The following is a 17,705-nucleotide window of genomic DNA, read 5'->3' as shown; positions in this document are numbered from 1 at the left end:
ACTATCCAGGCCTGCCACCCCCCACCCCAACACTGGCCTTTCATGTGGACAAGTCCTAGGCAGGCGATTAGAGAGCAGGACATGACCACCATGCTCCAACCCCAGAGGCTAATTCGGGGTGGATTTGTGGCCTGAATTAACGGGTCCCACACAGGCCCTCTGAAGAAAACTGAAGGGCGAAACTGCGAAATGGGGCGCCTTAGAAGGCACTCCAGAGGAGACTTACAGGATGGCTCAGCCCTCGCCAAGGACCGCAGACACACACAGCCGGCTCCTGCCAGGCAGCCGGCCCACCCCGCCCAGCATGAGTGGGGTCACGGGATGCTCCTGTGACAGCGAGGCAGCCTGGCAGTGTGTGGGGTTTCATCCCCACTTGTCACTGTGCATCGTGAGCCGAGGCGCGGGAACAGCGGTGGCCTTCCATGGGGATGGGCTCAGGCCACCTGGGTTTTGGGTTTGACTCTCACCTCGGTCCCCGCACAGCATTGGAAGGCTCGGACCTCTCCCTGTGAATGGGAGTGGATCCGCTGGCCTCACGGACCCCGTGAGAGCATTTGCCATTATCTGGGAGAGGCCCTAACGTGTTTCTGACTGAATGTCTGTTGCAACTAGCCGGGACCCTGGCAGAAAACCTGAGTTTGTTCTGTGGCCACAAAGTGTGTCGTTTGCTGTGCCATGGCTGCGTCTCTCGAGAGCGACCTGAGTAAACGGAGCGGGAGGCAGTCCAGAAATGGCCCGCGAGCTGGCTGCACCACGCCACTGCAGAACCCCCTGTGTGGAAAGGCAAAGGCTCAGAGGATGTGACAGGTCTGTGGTACAATAAAATGGCTCAAGCAAACAGCATTGTCCCTGTTGAAATTTGAACGTATTCATTTGCAGGCACGCAACCCGTTGTCACATAATGGGGACAGGATGTCATGCGGATGCTGGATGCTGTGAGCTGCGAGAGAGACAGCATTATTGAAATAAGTACAAGGAGAATTCCATGAGTCTCAGTTGACAGGTTCATAATGGTTTTTAAATCTTAAAGCCAGTCCTCACCCCTGAGTTTGGTATCATGGAGCCCCACTCGTCCCTTCCTGGGAATGTCCCGACTACTGCTGTCACTGGCCACCAAAGCCGGTGACATGCACCTGAATTCATTTGCAAATAGCTTTATTGAGTTATCACTAACATATGCAAATTATCTGTATTTAAGGTGTACAACTTAGTGTTTTGGTATTCATATGTAATGCGAAGTAACCACCCCAGTCAAACCAGTGAGGGAATCCGTTGTGTATATCTATGTGTGTTGAGTTCTAATTCAAGATCTGTCCTGTTAGAGCATGAAAAGGTACAGCATTGTTAACTGGTGTTACACAGGGTCACCATGCTATACATCAGGTCTTCCGGATCACTGGAACTGTGTACCCTCTAATGACATTGAATGCACAGATCATTGATAGGGAATTTTCTCAGGCAGGACACTGGTGGTCCGTGAGCCCCCAGTGTGCAAGGCACTCAGGGTCTACATGAGATAAGCCATCTGTGCATGAAATCTGAAGTGGAGAGCTAAGAGACTAACAGGCCAGATGTCATTATTGGCAAGGCCTTGATGATGAGAGAAACAATTTGGCAAATGGAGAACGGGTTTACCAGAAGGCTAATGAAGCTTCAGTTTCAGGCCTTTTACTTACCAAGCCCTGTCCAATGTCCTGTGTCCCATTTTTTGTTCGTGGTTGTGTATTCTCTTTTTCCTATGGAAGATTCCCTGAAATATATAAGATTTCATTAACCTTGAGATCTGTTGGATTGGCTAGCTTCTTTTTTATTTTTAATATTTATTTATTTATTTAAATAAGTTGAAGAGAGAGATGCAGATCTTCCATCTCCTGGTACACTCCCCAGACGGCCACAATGGCCAGGGCAGGGCCAGGCCAAAGCCAGGAGTTTCATCTGGGTCTCCCATATGGGTGACAGAAGCCCTAACACTTGGGTCATCTTCAGCTGCTTTTTCCAGGTACATTAGCAGGGAGCTGGATTTGGAGTGGACGTGAAGCCAAGACACAAACTGGCACCCATATGAGATGCTGGCATCACAGGTGGTGGCTTTACCCACTTCACCACGATGGAGGGACACTTAGAGCTGCAGGGATGGCACAGCTGGTTATTGTCAGGCACATCAGAACCACTCTTAAGATCAGCCCTCTCCCTCCTCCTCTTCCCCTAGAATATGCAGGATGCCCCCACAAAAGAATCAGGGAGACAAGAACAGGGTTCTGTGATGCTCCCGCTGAATTTCAAGGTCCTCAAGCCGTCATCCTCTTTCCCCTTGGCCCTCCCAGGCATTGCTACAGGGATCCACTCCGGAATGGCTACCTGGGAGCAGCTGACATTCCCCGGCCGCCCCACCCCAGGCCTCCTCCTGCTCTCCCCAGCTCTGAGAATTCCTTTGTCCCCAGCTCCCTGGTGCTCTGTGTGTCTGAGGGGCCCTGGTGTTCCTGCGAAGTTTCCATGACTAATTCTGGCAAAGCCAGGAGAGCCTTTCTCACATCAACAAAGCCGCTGAGTCAGAGAAGAGGGGCAAATGGAGCCAGCATTCCACCTTGGCATACACAGGGCTGTATTTAAAAAAGAAAGTTGGAAAGGAAGAAAAGAGAGTGGAGGGGACAGAGCCGACCCAGCCGAGGTGAGGAGGCGATGGCCGGTGAAGCTGACAGCTGTGTGGCTTTGCTTACACGCCTCCCCGCTCTGCCAGAGCACACTAGTCCTCTACAACCAGCCTCTTGATGTCCAAAACCATTCTAACTGTGTCTTCTCTCCAGACTCAGACACACTCTGCTGGTGGTCTTGCTAAGAGCTTGCTTTTCCGTTAAAGGATCTTTTCCGGTTGCAGACAGAATTTCTCTTTTTTAAGATCTTGGATTGGAATCAAGGACCTGGGCCTGCAGCTGTGAGACCTTGGACCATCACACGTAGCTGTGAGCCTTGGTGTCAACTTCACCCTTGGATCTTATGCCTAAAGGGCTGTGGAGGGACCCCAGCCGCCTGCCTATCTTAAAAGGTCTTGAGAATCAAAAATCCTAGTAAAAATTACAGGTTCATCAGAATGCTGTACAAGTATGAGGTGTTATCACCACACAGTGGTGGACTGTGGCTCCAAGAGAATGTTTCCACCTGGTAGAATGTCCCTGGTGAGCCATTTACCAAGGAGAGTCTACAGGGTGAAAAGTAACCGCAGGACCAGCCCTCCAGAGTCCTGTTGGTGACACCGTTATGAAGCAGGTGGGGAGCAAGTCGGGGAGAGGAGGCAGAAGGAGGAAGCTAGAACCACGATGTTTCTGCGTTTGGAGGCAGATATTTTACTGACAAAACTGGGTGTCCACACTTCTGGAACACATCTTTCACCAGCACTCGGTCAGCCCCACACACAGCCACATTCAGGCTCACGTACCATCTGTGCATCTGTCACAGTGGCCCTGCCTGCAAGCTTGCTCTGCTGGAGTGTATGCTTATGCATAGGTCAAGTGTTTTCACAGCCTTGCGCCCTGGCCTCTAAAATCATCAAGAGGCTAAAGTAAACAACTCTGTTTGACTTGCAAAACCTGCATTGTGCTGTGGATCTGGCCACCCTGTGGTCTGATCTGACTCAGCTCTCCCTAGTTATGTGGCCTCCACCCATCATGGAGCTTTTCCAAATCTCAAGTATCTCTGCCATTGTGACATGGGACCAAAAATACAGAAACCCGCACAGAGGCTGTGAGAAGAGAGATGTCTGTGCAGAGCCTCACTCACAGGTAGCTGTGCAGCTAACATTAGCCCTGCCCCTAGACCCTTCCCTTCCCCCAGTAAGTTCCTGCCTTAACCTACCAGGTATCCCTGCTTCCACCCTCACTCCCTGCAGGCTGCCCTGCGCTTTGAATCAGAATTGGAAGAGACCTTACCCAAAGGACATTCCAGAGACTCCCATTCGTCATACCACCAGCCTGATCCCAAACATTTAAAGGGCCTTGTGGCCCACCAGCTCTGGAGAGAGCCCCTCAGATCAACTGTCAAGACTCCTCCCCTCATCACCGCCACCTGCTGTGGCCGATTGTTCCTCTCCAGGCGGCCTTTGCTGACCCATAAGCACGTGTGTGCTGTGTTCATCCTCTGTCCAGGTGCTTGCTCTTCTCTCCCACCCAGAATCAGCCATACAGCAGATGGGGTGGGGGCGGGCGGCCCCTTCCACCCTAAGGAACTTTGATGGGGCTTGGGAGTGCACCTGATGCTCTAGCACCCGAGAAGATGGGGCTCGGAGAAGAGCTTTGAATGGTACCCAGAAGCCATCTCTTTGGAGAAAATTTTCTGCGTTGATTTCTACCCTGAAACATGGCTGTGAGTGGGGAGAGATAGGCAGAACTGGAGAGACTGTGAAAGCTGCAGGAAAGATATCCCTACCCAAGTTGGTGCATCCTCCTGCCTGTGCATGGGGTGGGGGGTGGGGGGCTGGTCTGGGCTCCCACTGCCTGCACCACTTCTCACTGGGAGGACGGAGCTGGGCAGGGCTGCAGGAGCCCAGACTGCACTTCTGCATTGCGGCTCTGGGCCGAGACAAAGCGGGAGATTGCCACCTATTGACAGGCAAACCTTTCCTGCAAGGAGGAAAGATTGTATAACAGTGGCTCCCCTCTCCGTGCTCTTCAGACAGGCCCCCAGGGGTGGCTAACAAGACCAGGCCTCCTGCTCTCAGGATTATTCCAGTGTAGGGGAGGACAAGGGGAAACTGCAGACCCCAAGGTGACGACGTGAGTGTCTCCGTGGGAAAATTGTCTGGAAATAAATTGCCCGACATCACCAGAGCCACTCCAGTCGTGTGGCAGGCGCCTGCTGCCTGCAGTCTTCTCATTTAACCCTCACAGCACATGTGGAAGCTGAGGTTTCATGGGAGTTCCCAGCCCCAACATCCATGGCCAGGAAGGAGCAGAGGTGGGGTGTGGGCAGTCCCCTGAATTTCTGTCCCGCTCAGAAGCACTTTCTCCCAATACTTGCTGATCATGCAATTCATATCCCCAGTTCAAATCAGAATTTCTGTAACCCAGGTGATCTGGAAAATGTGGGCCCCGGTTCCTTTTGGTGGGGGAGATGCTAGCTCTGCCGTTTTCTGTGTGATGACCTTCTAAGGCTTTGTTCTCTCAGGAGTGAAATAGAGATAATGAGGATGTCTAACTTGGGGTGTTATTGTAGAGCTTAAATAACATACTATATAACAGATCACTCAGCGGGGTGATAGGGATTTATAAATGGGAGCTTAGTTATCTGAGGTCTGAACACCTGGGTTAGAATCCACACTTCTCTCATTTTTAGCTCTGGGGCCTTGGACAAGGTACTTGACCTTTCTGATACTCAATTTCCTTATCAGTAAAATTGGGCTAATAGTAATATATCCATTCCTTTTTAACAAAAGATTTATTTATTTTATTTGAAAGGTGGAGTTACATAGAAAGGGAGAGTCAGAGAGAGAGAGAGAGAGACAGAAAGAGACAGAAAGAGAGAGAGAGAGGTCTTCCATCCACTGGTTCACTAACCAAATGGCTCAATGGCCATATCTGGGCCGATCATAAGCCAGGAGCCTGGAGCTTCTTCCAGGCCGCATGCGTGCAGGGGCCCAAGGACTTGGGCATCTTCTGCTGCTTTCCCAGGTCATAGCAGGGAGCTGGATCAGAAGTGAAGCAGCTAGGACTCTAACTGGCACCCATGTGGGATGACAGCACTGCAGGCGGCCTTACCCACTACCCCACAGCGCCAGCCCCAGTATACCCATTCTTGCCAAGTTGTCTGCATGGAAAGGTAAAAACAGTTTGCAAATTTTAATTGCCCTATTCAAGTATTAGTATTATAATTTCAGTGAAAAGATAACTGTTTCTTCAAATGGATTGGTGAGTTTTCCGAACAATGACTTGGGTTGAATTCAACGTGTAAGTAAAAGCTTTTATTTGTGAGGCTCACTAGCAACAGCAACCTAAGATGACCAGAGGAGGCTCTGTGGGTGCCATAGCTGTGCTGCAGGTGGCTCTGGGAGGTATTCCTGTTAAAACCCCTGTTCCCAGTGCATCTTCTCCTTCCATCCTCATGGGCCAGGGTTGGCATTCACTGCTGTTTGCCAGGTGAGGAAACATGAGGCCTACAGAATTGCACTGGCTGTCACGGCCCTAGGGCGGGTCCAAGGAAGGCTGGGGTGTCTTTTGAGTGTGAGTGTTGAGTCCAAACATGCTTTTGTGCTTGCCTGTCTGGATCTGGTGGGACACACCCACAGGCTCAGAATGCTGTTGACTGGAGAACGTTATCTGAGTGTTTTTTTTAAAAGCTGATCCGCAGTAGCGTTTTCCTCCTCCTTTGCAGTGTGGTTTTGTATTCCCAGGCCCAGTTTCCACAAGGGGGCCCTGCCTGCAACCGCTGGATTTTATCTCAGATCCCTGTTTAGGAAACAGCAGCTCTCCACCCCCCTCCCTCTCAGCCTGCTGGGAATTACTTCCTCTTTTCTTCCCTGCCTGCCAGCTTTATTGAATTCTCCTTAGCAACATCCAAAGGAGAATTGCTCCAGCAACAGCCTGAGAACCAATGAAATGTGAACATGAGGATGGTTTCTAGACCAATGGGAACCCTCCCTGACAAGCAAAATGGCTTACCAGAAAATAATAACCTGAAGTTTGCAAAGCAGCCTCTGGGTGGCAGCACACCAGCTGTATTGGACACCGCTCTCAAACATCAACTTTGTTTTTTGCTTCTTGAGACCTATTCTTAATAAATATCATCTTCCAACTATAAGAATTTGACTTTTACAAGCCTGTGTGATGTGGTAGACATGGACTAGAGGATGGGCTCTTGGCTCCCACCCCTGCTGTACCTATCCCATCCTGAATCCCCCATGTGGCTCCCACCATCTCTGCTGCTTTGTCACAAGCAGTGCTGGTCCAGTGGGCTGGCGCCTGGAGGCCTTTGGTGACTCTCCCTGCCCAACCAGTCAAGGAGAGGAGCTGGAGAGGACACACTGTTCCCTGTCTAGCCAGCTCTACTGCTGGGCTGAGAGGTGGATGAGGTGGGGCTGGGGGTTGATGGGCGGCCACCAGTGAAGGAGGAAAGAATGTGCACTTGTCGACATCACATTTCTGAGTGGCACAGACCGACTCTGCTCCTGGCCCCGGCAGTTCTGCCTCCCACAGCTGAACAGCAGTGCCTGGCCAGGAAGGGGTCTGACGAGTTCTGCTCTCTGTCAGGTGGTTTTAGGCCTCTTCATCAGAGGCAGCCATGGACGGGAGCTGCATGGGACAGTGGTGAACAATAGCAAATCCCTGTGTCCGGTGGTTTAGCCATGCTTTTCGTGAGATGTGACCTTGAACACCATGTGGTGAGGTTTTGGTCCTTCGGGTGTTCACATTTCCCCAGGGCTGCCCATTGCTGCCTGGCTTCCCTTCTCATCCGTAAACAGTCCGTGAAGTCCTGAATCTCCAGAAAGTCCCCTTTCATTCGTGCCCCCTTCTCCCCTGTTGCCATACTGTTTTCTGAAGGTCTCCTCCTCTGTCAGTTTCCTCTAAAGGTCATAGAGTTTCTGGAAGGCAGGGACTGTCCTTTGTATCTGCAGCCCTTACTGTAGCATCAGCCTGTAATAGGTGCCCAGGAACATTTTTAGAAGAAAGGAAATAGGAAAGATATGCAAGAAGTGAAGTCTGGTGCTCCAAGAAGCAACCTTAGGGAGTTTGTGGGCTGGAGCAGTGCCTGGGAGTATGGTGCTGGCTGTGGGGGAAACTTCTAGCTGTTCTGGATCCTTCGACGTCATGAGCCACGACTCCAAACCAAAGCACAAGCCTGAAAACAGTGACCATCGTGGGCCCATCCTGTGATTGGCTCATGTCAGCCACATGGTTTCCTTTATGATTTTATGTTTTAGGAAGAACTGAGGAGCAAATCCAAAATTTGTGCCAACGTATTTTGTGGAGCTGGCCGGGAATGTGCAGTCACTGAGAAGGGAGAGCCTACCTGTCTCTGCATTGAGGTAAGTCCTAGAGTGAGGGGACAAGGACAGCTGGCCACCTCGCTGGAGCCACCAGCGACTTCATCATCTATAAAAACACACCTTGTCTGTCAGAAGTACGTGAAATTTTTAAGCAAGGTGTTAAAAATTGGATACCTGATTTTTAGCATAGGGATTTTTATATTTTCTTAATGTTTAGCTGTATAAGATTTTTAAATTATGAAGTTAATGAATACTTTATATTTGTCAAATAATACAGGCAATTACAGTAGTTCAGAAAGTTTTAAATGATTGATTTAAAAGATAAGTGTATTTCAATCAAAATATTTTAAAATCCATGCATAATTTTTCTATAATATGCATTGCCCATGAACTTGGTGGATTTCAGTTTTTTTGCACCAAAATAAACTTACCTTTTTATTCTATTTCCCATGAACTTTTTGAAGTACCCTCATATTTGTACTTCCCCCACTCTGATCCATTCAGTCTGAGGTAACCAGTGTTTAGTACAAAATGTTCCATATTGTTTCTTTTGTCTATGCTACTATAAACCTAGGGTTTCCCCTTATTTTATGCAAAATGAGATCATAGTATTTATAGACATGTGCAGCTTGTATTTTGTACTCATTAATAAACCATGGACAGTGTTACAGATTAGTTTAGTAATATGAATCAACTAGATTTATTGAGTCATTTCTCATAGATGAACATGTGGTTGTCCCGTGGGTTGCTTACACTACAAACTATAGCCTCCTGCACAGATATCTCTTCATTGTGCTGCTGCCTTTATTTCCTAGGACCGATTGCTAGGTCAAAGGATATGCAAAATTTTTTAATTGTAATTTGTTTACTTGAGAGAGAGAGGGAGAAATCTCCCATCAGCGAGCCTACTCCCCAAATATCTCAATGGCATGGACCTGGCCAGGCTAAAGCCAGGAGCCAGAAGCTCCATCAGGGTCCACATGGGTGGCAGGGGCCCAAGTACTTGGACCATCTTCCACTGCCTTCCAAGGCACATTAGCAGGGAGCTGGATCAGAAGCAGGGTAGCCGGGACTTGAACCAACACTCTGATATGGAGTGCCAGTGTGACAAACAGTGGCTTAACTTGTTGTGCCACAACACTGCCTCTTGCCCTGTGGCTTCCACCCCATAAAATGATATTTAAAAAACAAAATGAGCTTTTGAGAAATACAGTTTTTGTAGGCAGGATTCTGATCCATTTTGTCTCCTTAAGCAAACATGTGCCCTTGCCCTAGGCCTTTCGGTCAAACCAGTGCAGAGCTTAGAAGGACATCGTCCTGTGCATAAATAATCCCGATACGTAGTCCCAGAAAGGAAGTCTCCCAACCCAGAAACCTAAAAACCAGATCATGCCGGGCGTGTGTTTGCCATTGGAGATCCTTTCTTGAAATGTATATGGCCACAGTTCAGTCTCAGCCTAGCTGCACAGAGTTGTTGATTTTGAGCAAACTGCCTTCCACTAGATGCCAAAAAGGCCGGACCTACCTTGGTCTTGCTCAGGACCCGATGCACAGCGAGCACTGCGTAGTAAACACTGGTTAAATGAGTAAGTGCAGTTTGTGCTGTGGGCTTCAGTATCCTCATCGCACACGGGGAGGCTAGCCTGCTTCCCACGTCCAGTGTTCCCTGGTCCTTGGTTCTTAATACATTTGATCTGTCTCGTTTTGTCCCTTTGTTAGATGCTTCCCCTTCACCTCTTTAAAAACCACAAGTCTAAAGAAATCGTGCTTCTTTGTGATCTTGACACCGTCAATAGGCAAAACAGAACCCAGTTGCCAAGTGAACATCATTCCATGTCTCCCTCCAAACTGGGTCTCTGTAGCACTTCACCAAGACCCATGGCCCCTGCCCCTAGGTAGTGAGGTGAGGAGGAAAGAAAAGAGCCTCAACATCTTAAGTGGAGCAACAGAACCTTAGAGTCAGGCCCTAGAAGAATTGGAGTGTGTGTGCATACGTGTGCATTCACGCACCTGCCTGTCTCTCCCGTTTCCGGCTCCTGGCTCTGGCCCCTTTGTGTCATACAGCATTGGAATTGTAAGGGATCTTAGGTCACCTGAAGATATTTGATGACTTTTTCCAAAGTGACAGAGAATGCAACTTCTTGACTTTTCATGAAATTCCCTTCTTGCTAACTAGATAGGGTGAAGAGGGTGCCTTAGACTATTTGGGTTGCTCTAACAAAATAGCTGAGACTACGTTGTTTCTAAATAATAGAAATTTAATTACCTTAGTTCTAAAGGCTGGGAAAGTCAAGATCAAGGTAACAGATGGTTTGATGTCTGAAGAGGGCCTGGTCTCTGTTTCCAAGATGGCACCTTGAACGTTGCATCCCCTTGGTGTGAGGTACAAGAGAAAAGGATCAAATGCTACGTGAAGCCCCTTTTATAAAAACCCTAATCTCATTCGCAAGGGAGGAGCCCTCGGGACCTAATCAGTTGCTTTGGAGATTAAGTTTCAATGCAATGCGAAGAGAACACAAACATCCCAACAGTAGCAGGAAGTGTTTCTTCTCTGAATAGAAGAAATGACCTTGGAACAGGATTGACCCAGAGGACCATGGGGGACTGGAATGTGATGAAATGCCTCCAGCGTCCAGCTGGGGTCACTGAGGCCAGAGCTGAGGTTCCCAATACCCTGAAGGGGAAAGGCACCATCTCTGCTGGTGGAGAGCCCCCTCACAAGATGTCTCTGTACATGTGCGTGTGTGTGCATTTGTGTATGTGCATGTATGTGTACATATGTCTTTGTGGGTCCATGTGCGTGTGTTCGTGTCTGTGTGTGTTGGTACCCATGACTGCATGAATATCCCCCTGTTGCATTGCCTCTGTTTCAGCAATGCAAACCTCACAAGAGGCCCGTGTGTGGCAGTAACGGCAAGACCTACCTCAACCACTGTGAGCTGCACCGAGACGCCTGCCTCACTGGGTCCAAAATCCAGGTTGATTACGACGGACACTGCAAAGGTAAGGCAGGCTCTCCCCATTGCACGGCAGCTGAAACCATGGGCAGCCGAGAGCAGAACAGCTGGCTGGGCTGACCACGGCCAGCAACGCTATGGAGACCACCAGGCAGTAGGCACGGCGTGCTTTTGACATGCATGAACCTGCTGAGTTTGGCCTAGATAAAAGCCCAGGTTTGATCCCAGAACTTCCTACCTCAGACCCCGAGGGGACTTACAGCTGTGTCTGCAGCTGGATAGCACATGAGGTGACCACATCATTAATCAAAAATAATAAGGAAGTCCTTAAGTGAATTCCGTACCTTTTCAGAAAGTAGCTAGATTTCACTCTTCAGTGTGGTTTTAATTTTGGCACCTCTCAACCCTCAACCCTGGTAGTATTATGTTTTACCCATTTCATGCTCAAACTATTGCCCATTGGAGTAAGAGGGCAGGAGTCCCACATCTGTTGCTAATTAGACACCCGCCGCCTGCCAGTCCTAGGCCTGCCTCATCCCTCTCGGCCCTGACCAACCATGGAGAAACAAGAAGCTGTTTGCCAGGTGTTGGTGTCCACTCCATTTTCTGTCCAGACTCCTGATATGAATTCTTTTTTGTTAAATAGTTACTTATTTATTTGAAAGGCAGAGCAACAGAGACAGAGAGGGAGAGAAGGAAGAGGGGGGACAGAGAGAGAAAGAGAGATACTCCGCTCCCAGATGGTCACAACAGCCAGCACTGAGCCAAGTGAAAGCCAGGAGCCAGGAATTCCATCCAGTTCTCCCAGATGGCTGGCAGGGGCCCAGATATCTGGGCTGTCATCTGCTGCTTCCCCAGATGCATTGGCAAGAAGCTGGATCAGAAGTGGAGCAGATGGAACCGAACCCATGCTGTGACGTGGGATGCCGGCATCTCAAACAGCAGCTTAACCCACTACACCACCGTGCTGTCCCCATGATACGAATTCTCACACTCTCAGGACAGTGTCAATCCAGCAGGAGGAAGTGTGAATGCAGGAGGGCGACTCAGTGACCCCAAAATGTCAGACAGCACAGACAAGAAGGCATCCCCATACTTGGGCCCTGGAAGAAGGAGCAGGAAGCAAGGTTTCAGGACAAGATGATGAGATGTCACAAACATCCCCTTAGTGTGGGGCTGGTTCAGGCCGAGAAATCCACAGATACTGTTTTTCTTCACTTTGCGTCACATGCTCTCCTTCTGTCTTGCAGAGAAGAAACCTGTGAGTCCATCTGCCAGCCCGGGTGAGTGCTTATCTCTTCTGCCGGCTGCATGCACATACCTGGGGAGAAAATGCTTTCCATGATGGAAATTCTCATTCTGTTCCTGAATCCCTGACGAGCTCTCAAGGTCAGAGCTCGTGACCCGAAAGTGGTCATTCCTCACACCAACTTAGGAAAGCTGCAGAACTGCGTTGTTCTGTGCTTGGCAGCTGACACAGCCGACTGGGTCGCAATGTGGGGCTGAGCAGTGATTGAACTCCCCGTAGTGCCCAGTGAGACGCGCTCACGTCACTGGAGCAGCAGGCTCAGAAGACACAAGTCATTTTCCAAGGGGCTGGTTGGAAATGCAGAAAGACTTTCTGTGGCTTCCCACAAACAAGAATGGAAATTTCACCGCGATTTGTGGTTACAGACCCCAGGGGCATACACTTCCCTAGATCCTCACAGTAGCCTGTGAGGCAGCTCTCAGGGATAGCCTGATGGGAAGAGGGAGGCTCAGAGAGATGAAGTGAGTTTTCCCAAATCCACACGAAGAAGTGAGGGGATGGGGGCGAATGCCCGGCTTTTCATTCCCGGGCCCGGTGCGCACGTCACACGCCCGCACAAGTCGTCTTCCAGGGATTCCCTCTCTGCACTGCTTCCTCCATCGTCCACCTGGCTCTCATCCACCTGCTGTTTCCATGTCCAGAGCTTCCACACCTCCCTGCCTCGGCCCTATTTCCTGTGGTGTGTATTGAGGGGAGATACAGGTGAGGGAAAAGCTGAATGGGAGGGAGTTTTGATACACCAAGTTAGAAAGAGAAAAGCTACGGAAAAAGCCTTGGCACCCCAGTGGCAGCGAGAATTGTTTTCATTTATCAGATATTTGAGCTCGTCTTTGAGCCAACAGAGCCACTGTGTGGATTTGCTTTCTCTCCCCTTTTTTGTTTGTTTTAAGATATATTTATTTATATGAAAGGCAGTTACAAAGGAGAAGGAGAGATAGAGAGATCTTCCATCTACTGGTTCACTTCCCAAATGGTCTCAACAGCCAGGGCTGGGCCAGGCCAAAGCCTGGAGCAAGGAGCTCCTCCAGGGTTTCCCACGTGGGTGCAGGGGCCCAGGCACTTGGGCTACCCTCTGCCGCTTTCCCAGGAGCATTAGCAGGGAGCTGGATGGGAAGTGCCTTAACGCACTGTGCCACAAGGCCAGCTCCTTACCTCACCTTTCTAAAGTTAATGAAAATGTCCTTCTTCTGCCGACTTTTCCCTCAGCTAGCAACAACATTTCTGTCGCAGTATTCTCAGGGTTTGACAGATGTTTTAGAGGTGTAATCCTGGGTTCTGGGTTAGACACTGCCTGGCCGTGGACCTTGGCTGTGACCATGCTGTCCCTCCCCTGCAGTTGTGTGCTATCAGGCCAACCGCGATGAGCTCCGGCGTCGCATCATCCAGTGGCTGGAGGCAGAGATCATTCCAGACGGCTGGTTCTCCAAAGGCAGCAACTACAGCGAGGTCCTCGACAAGTACTTCAAGGTAATAACGCCGCTGAGGTCGAATCTGGCGGGAAAGGGACGCCTCTTCCTCCCGCTGCTCCATCACATCTTTCCAGATCTGGAGGCACACCCCACATACAGACACACACATTCAGGTGCCCCATTCCCACAGGGAGACAGAGGGCACCAGCGAGAGGCCCCAGCCAGCCACCTGACTCACACACTCTCACCTGCTTCCCCTGCTAACTAGCCACAACAGGGCCTTTTTAGTAGCTCTGAGTCTACCCGGCCTGGTCAGTGCAAGGCCAGTCTGGATTGCTGTCTCTGGCCTGCACCATGGACCCCACAGATGGAAGTCTACTGGGTTGGGGTCGTCTTAGAAGTCTCTCGTGTGACTGTGGATAGAGGTTTCTGTCCTCAGCTGTTGAAATGGAACCTGGCTGGGCGCAGCAGGATGAGAAAGCACTGCTCATGTTCTCTGTCTTCTGGCCTGGCCAGGCCCCCATTACTGAGTCCTGGGGGCAGGGCCGGGTCTTTCTCCAGAAAAACACACAGCACTGCTGAGCCTGGGGGCTTGGACAGGAGCAGAAAGCCACTTAAAGGAAATGGTTTTTTCCATAGCTGTGTAAGTGGTACCTCGGGGCCTGTTGTGAGCAGCGTCTGCCCTGTGATTACAGCATAGGAGCTGTCAGGCCCAGCATGCTTCTTCCATGGTGCCACTTGGGACCTTGTAACCATTGGTCCTGGCCCTCTGGTGGTGGCACCCCGCCCCAGGCATCACTGACACCTGCTGTTAGATTTGATTGCCAAGTCCCCTGGCACCCCAGCCCCCACCCCAGACACACATACAACATCTCCACAACCTAGCAGTAACTGGCTCTTGCAGGCTCCCATGTAAAACCTGCACAGCCCCTGGAGAAAGTAGCTTTTCTCTAAGCCATTCTCACTCCCAACTAAGAAAGTGTTCCAGTGCCCAGCTCCCTCCTTCCAGACCCCGGTAGTGTCTCCCAGGAGAAAGGAGGGCCTTCACGAACTCCCACTTCCTGCTGCAGAGGCCCCTGGGACGCTGGCCTCCAAGGATGCTGGGACCCTGGACGTCCCAAGGCCCCTGGGACGCTGGATTCCGCTGCCAATTGGTGACAGGTCTGATATTTCAGAGACGTCTGTTTCTGGACCAGTGAGTTGCTCTCCTGCCCAGCTGGCATTCCTCACATCAAAATGAGTTGAAAAAACAAATCTAATGGGAATCTGGATTAGGCCCAAAGCTGACTTTTACCTCAACTAGTGATTCTGTTGCTGTTTCTGAAGTGAAAGAGCAGAACAGAGAAGAGCAGACTCTTTGCTGCCTGTGTCCACACCACCAGCACCACCACCACCTCTACCACCACTACCACTACCACCACCACCACCACCACCATCACTACCATCACCACCACCACCACCACTACCACTACTACCACCACCACCACTGCCACCACTACCACCACCACTACCACCACTACCACCACCACCACTACCACTACCACCACTACCACCAGCACCACCACCACACCACTACTACCACCACCACCACTGCCACCACTACTACCACCACCACTACCACCACCACTACCACCACCACTACCACCACTACTACCACTACTACCACCACCACCACTACCACCACTACCACTACCACCACCACCACCACCACTACCACTACTACCACCACCACCACTGCCACCACTACTACCACCACCATACCACCACCACCACCACACCACTACCACTACTACTACCACCACCACCACACCACTACCACTACCTCCACCACCACACCACCACCACCACCACTACCACAACCATACCACCACCACCACTACCACCACTACCACCACCACCACACCGTCACCACCACTACCACCACCATCCACCACCACCACTACCACCTCTACCACTACCACCACCACCACCACCACCACTACCACCACTGCTACTACCACCACCACCACCACCACCTCTACCGCCACCACTACCACCACCACCAGCACCATCACCACCACTACCACCACTATCACCTCTACCACCACTACCACCACCACCATCATCACTACCACCACCACACCACCACCACCACCACTATCACCTTTACCACCACCACCACCACCACCACTACCACCTTTACCACCACCACCACCACCACCATCATCACTACCACCACCACCTCTACCACCACCACTACCACTACCACTACCTCTACCACCATCACCACTACCACCACCACCATCATCACTACAACCACCACTACCACCACACAACCACCACTACCACCACACAACCACCACCACCATCACTACCACCACCACCACCTCTGCCATCACCACCACCACCTCTGCCACCACCACCACCACTACCATCACCATCACCACTACCACTACTACCACCACCACTACCACCACCACCACACCACCACTACCACCACCACTACCACCACCACCACACCACCACCACCACTACCACCACTACTACCACCACCCACCCCAGGACTCCAGGTAGCAGATTCATGGTGGCAAAGCTGAAACTGGAGCCAGCCCACCCAGCCACCTTGTCACCCATCACCACAGTCTCTGTGTGTGAGTGAGGGCCTGGCTCAGCCCATCTCTGAGCCATCTCCAAATGTGGGTCTCATCACCCACATCCTGCCTTTCCACGCCCTACAGTGACATAGAAGAAAAGTGTTATCATAAACATAAAGCTGGGAAATGCAGGCCTCCAGAGGTATGAGGGGGTTTCAGAAAGCCTATGGAAAGAGAATTAAAAGATGAGTGTTTTCTTGGGAACAAAAAAAAAAAAAGCTGGAATCCCTGCACAGTTCTTGCATAACATGCATCTTCACTGAACTTTTTGAAGGCCCCTCACATGCATGAGTTTCAAAATTTGGGGCACTAAAGCAGCTTATCGGCCTGCGCCACGGCTCAATAGGCTAATCCTCTGCCTAGCGGTGCCGGCACACCGGGTTCTAGTCCCGGTCGGGGCGCCGGATTCTGTCCCGGTTGCCCTCTTCCAGGCCAGCTCTCTGCTGTGGCCCGGGAGTGCAGTGGAGGATGGCCCAGGTACTTGGGCCCTGCACCCCATGGGAGACCAGGATAAGTACCTGGCTCCTGGCTTCGGATCAGCGCGATGTGCTGGCCGCAGCGCACCGGCTGCGGCAGCCATTGGAGGGTGAACCAACGGTAAAAAGGAAGACCTTTCTCTCTGTGTCTCTCTCTCACTGTCCACTCTGCCTGTAAAAAAAGAAAAAGGCAGCTTATCTTTATTATTCCATGAACTTATATGTACTCTCATTCTTTGTACGCAATTGGCTGAACATAGGCCAAGTGAGTTGGTTGCTTTACAGTCCAAGCTCAGGACCCCACAGATAGACATCCACTCCCTTGCCCTGGCCAAGGCGTTGCAGCCTGTTTCGGGGTCGGGTACCAGACTTCTGCTTTCCTGTAAATTCCACCTGCAGATGTGGTCTGGGGAGGCCCAATGTGGCCCCTCTGAGACAAGAATGCAGGCAGACCACGATGGCCCCTGACCTTTAGGCCTAGATCCCGGTCCTTGAATTTCAGGTACATGCACATAGAATTGCCTTTTGAGAGCCGACTGGGCTCAGCCAGGTTCAGGGTACCCACAGGGACCTCTGGCAGCCCATGCTGGACTGCCCCCCCTCCTTACACTCACTCTGTCATCAGGCCCTGAGGATACTGGGGTCTCTACAGGTTGCTCCTGTTTGCCCACACAGGAAGACCTGGGCTACTAAGAATGGCTCCTGGCCAAGCTTATTTAATGACTCTCCATTAATTAATCAAGACATCATACAAGGTCGACATTTACAGAGGGTTCCTCAGAAGAATGTATAATGTGTATAAGAACATCTGAGACTTGTTCCTAGGAATGAGGACAAGGATAATAAATAGGTACTAAGCCAGGGCCTTGCAGTTGTTTCATATGCTCCTGTCATGCCACATGCCACAGAAAGACTGGCAGCCTTCTATGTGCATATGTGACACATGACA

The 17,705-nt window shown here is 50.8% G+C and overlaps 1 protein-coding gene across 1 annotated transcript in view; it reads left to right on the top strand.

Moving 5' to 3' along the window:
* Positions 1–17,705, top strand: part of FSTL1 (follistatin like 1) — a 62,390-nt gene that overhangs the window by 33,587 nt on the left and 11,098 nt on the right. The window contains exons 3-6 of the mRNA XM_008266866.4: positions 7,907–8,011; positions 10,846–10,975; positions 12,180–12,212; positions 13,575–13,705. Coding sequence (XP_008265088.1) covers positions 7,907–8,011; positions 10,846–10,975; positions 12,180–12,212; positions 13,575–13,705 — 399 coding nt within the window. The remainder of the gene's footprint in view (positions 1–7,906; positions 8,012–10,845; positions 10,976–12,179; positions 12,213–13,574; positions 13,706–17,705) is intronic.

Source organism: Oryctolagus cuniculus, chromosome 4, assembly GCF_964237555.1.
Source record: "Oryctolagus cuniculus chromosome 4, mOryCun1.1, whole genome shotgun sequence".
Classification (NCBI taxonomy): domain Eukaryota; kingdom Metazoa; phylum Chordata; class Mammalia; order Lagomorpha; family Leporidae; genus Oryctolagus; species Oryctolagus cuniculus.
Note: the sequence above shows the minus strand (reverse complement) of the source record. Positions and strands in the feature narration are given on the sequence as shown.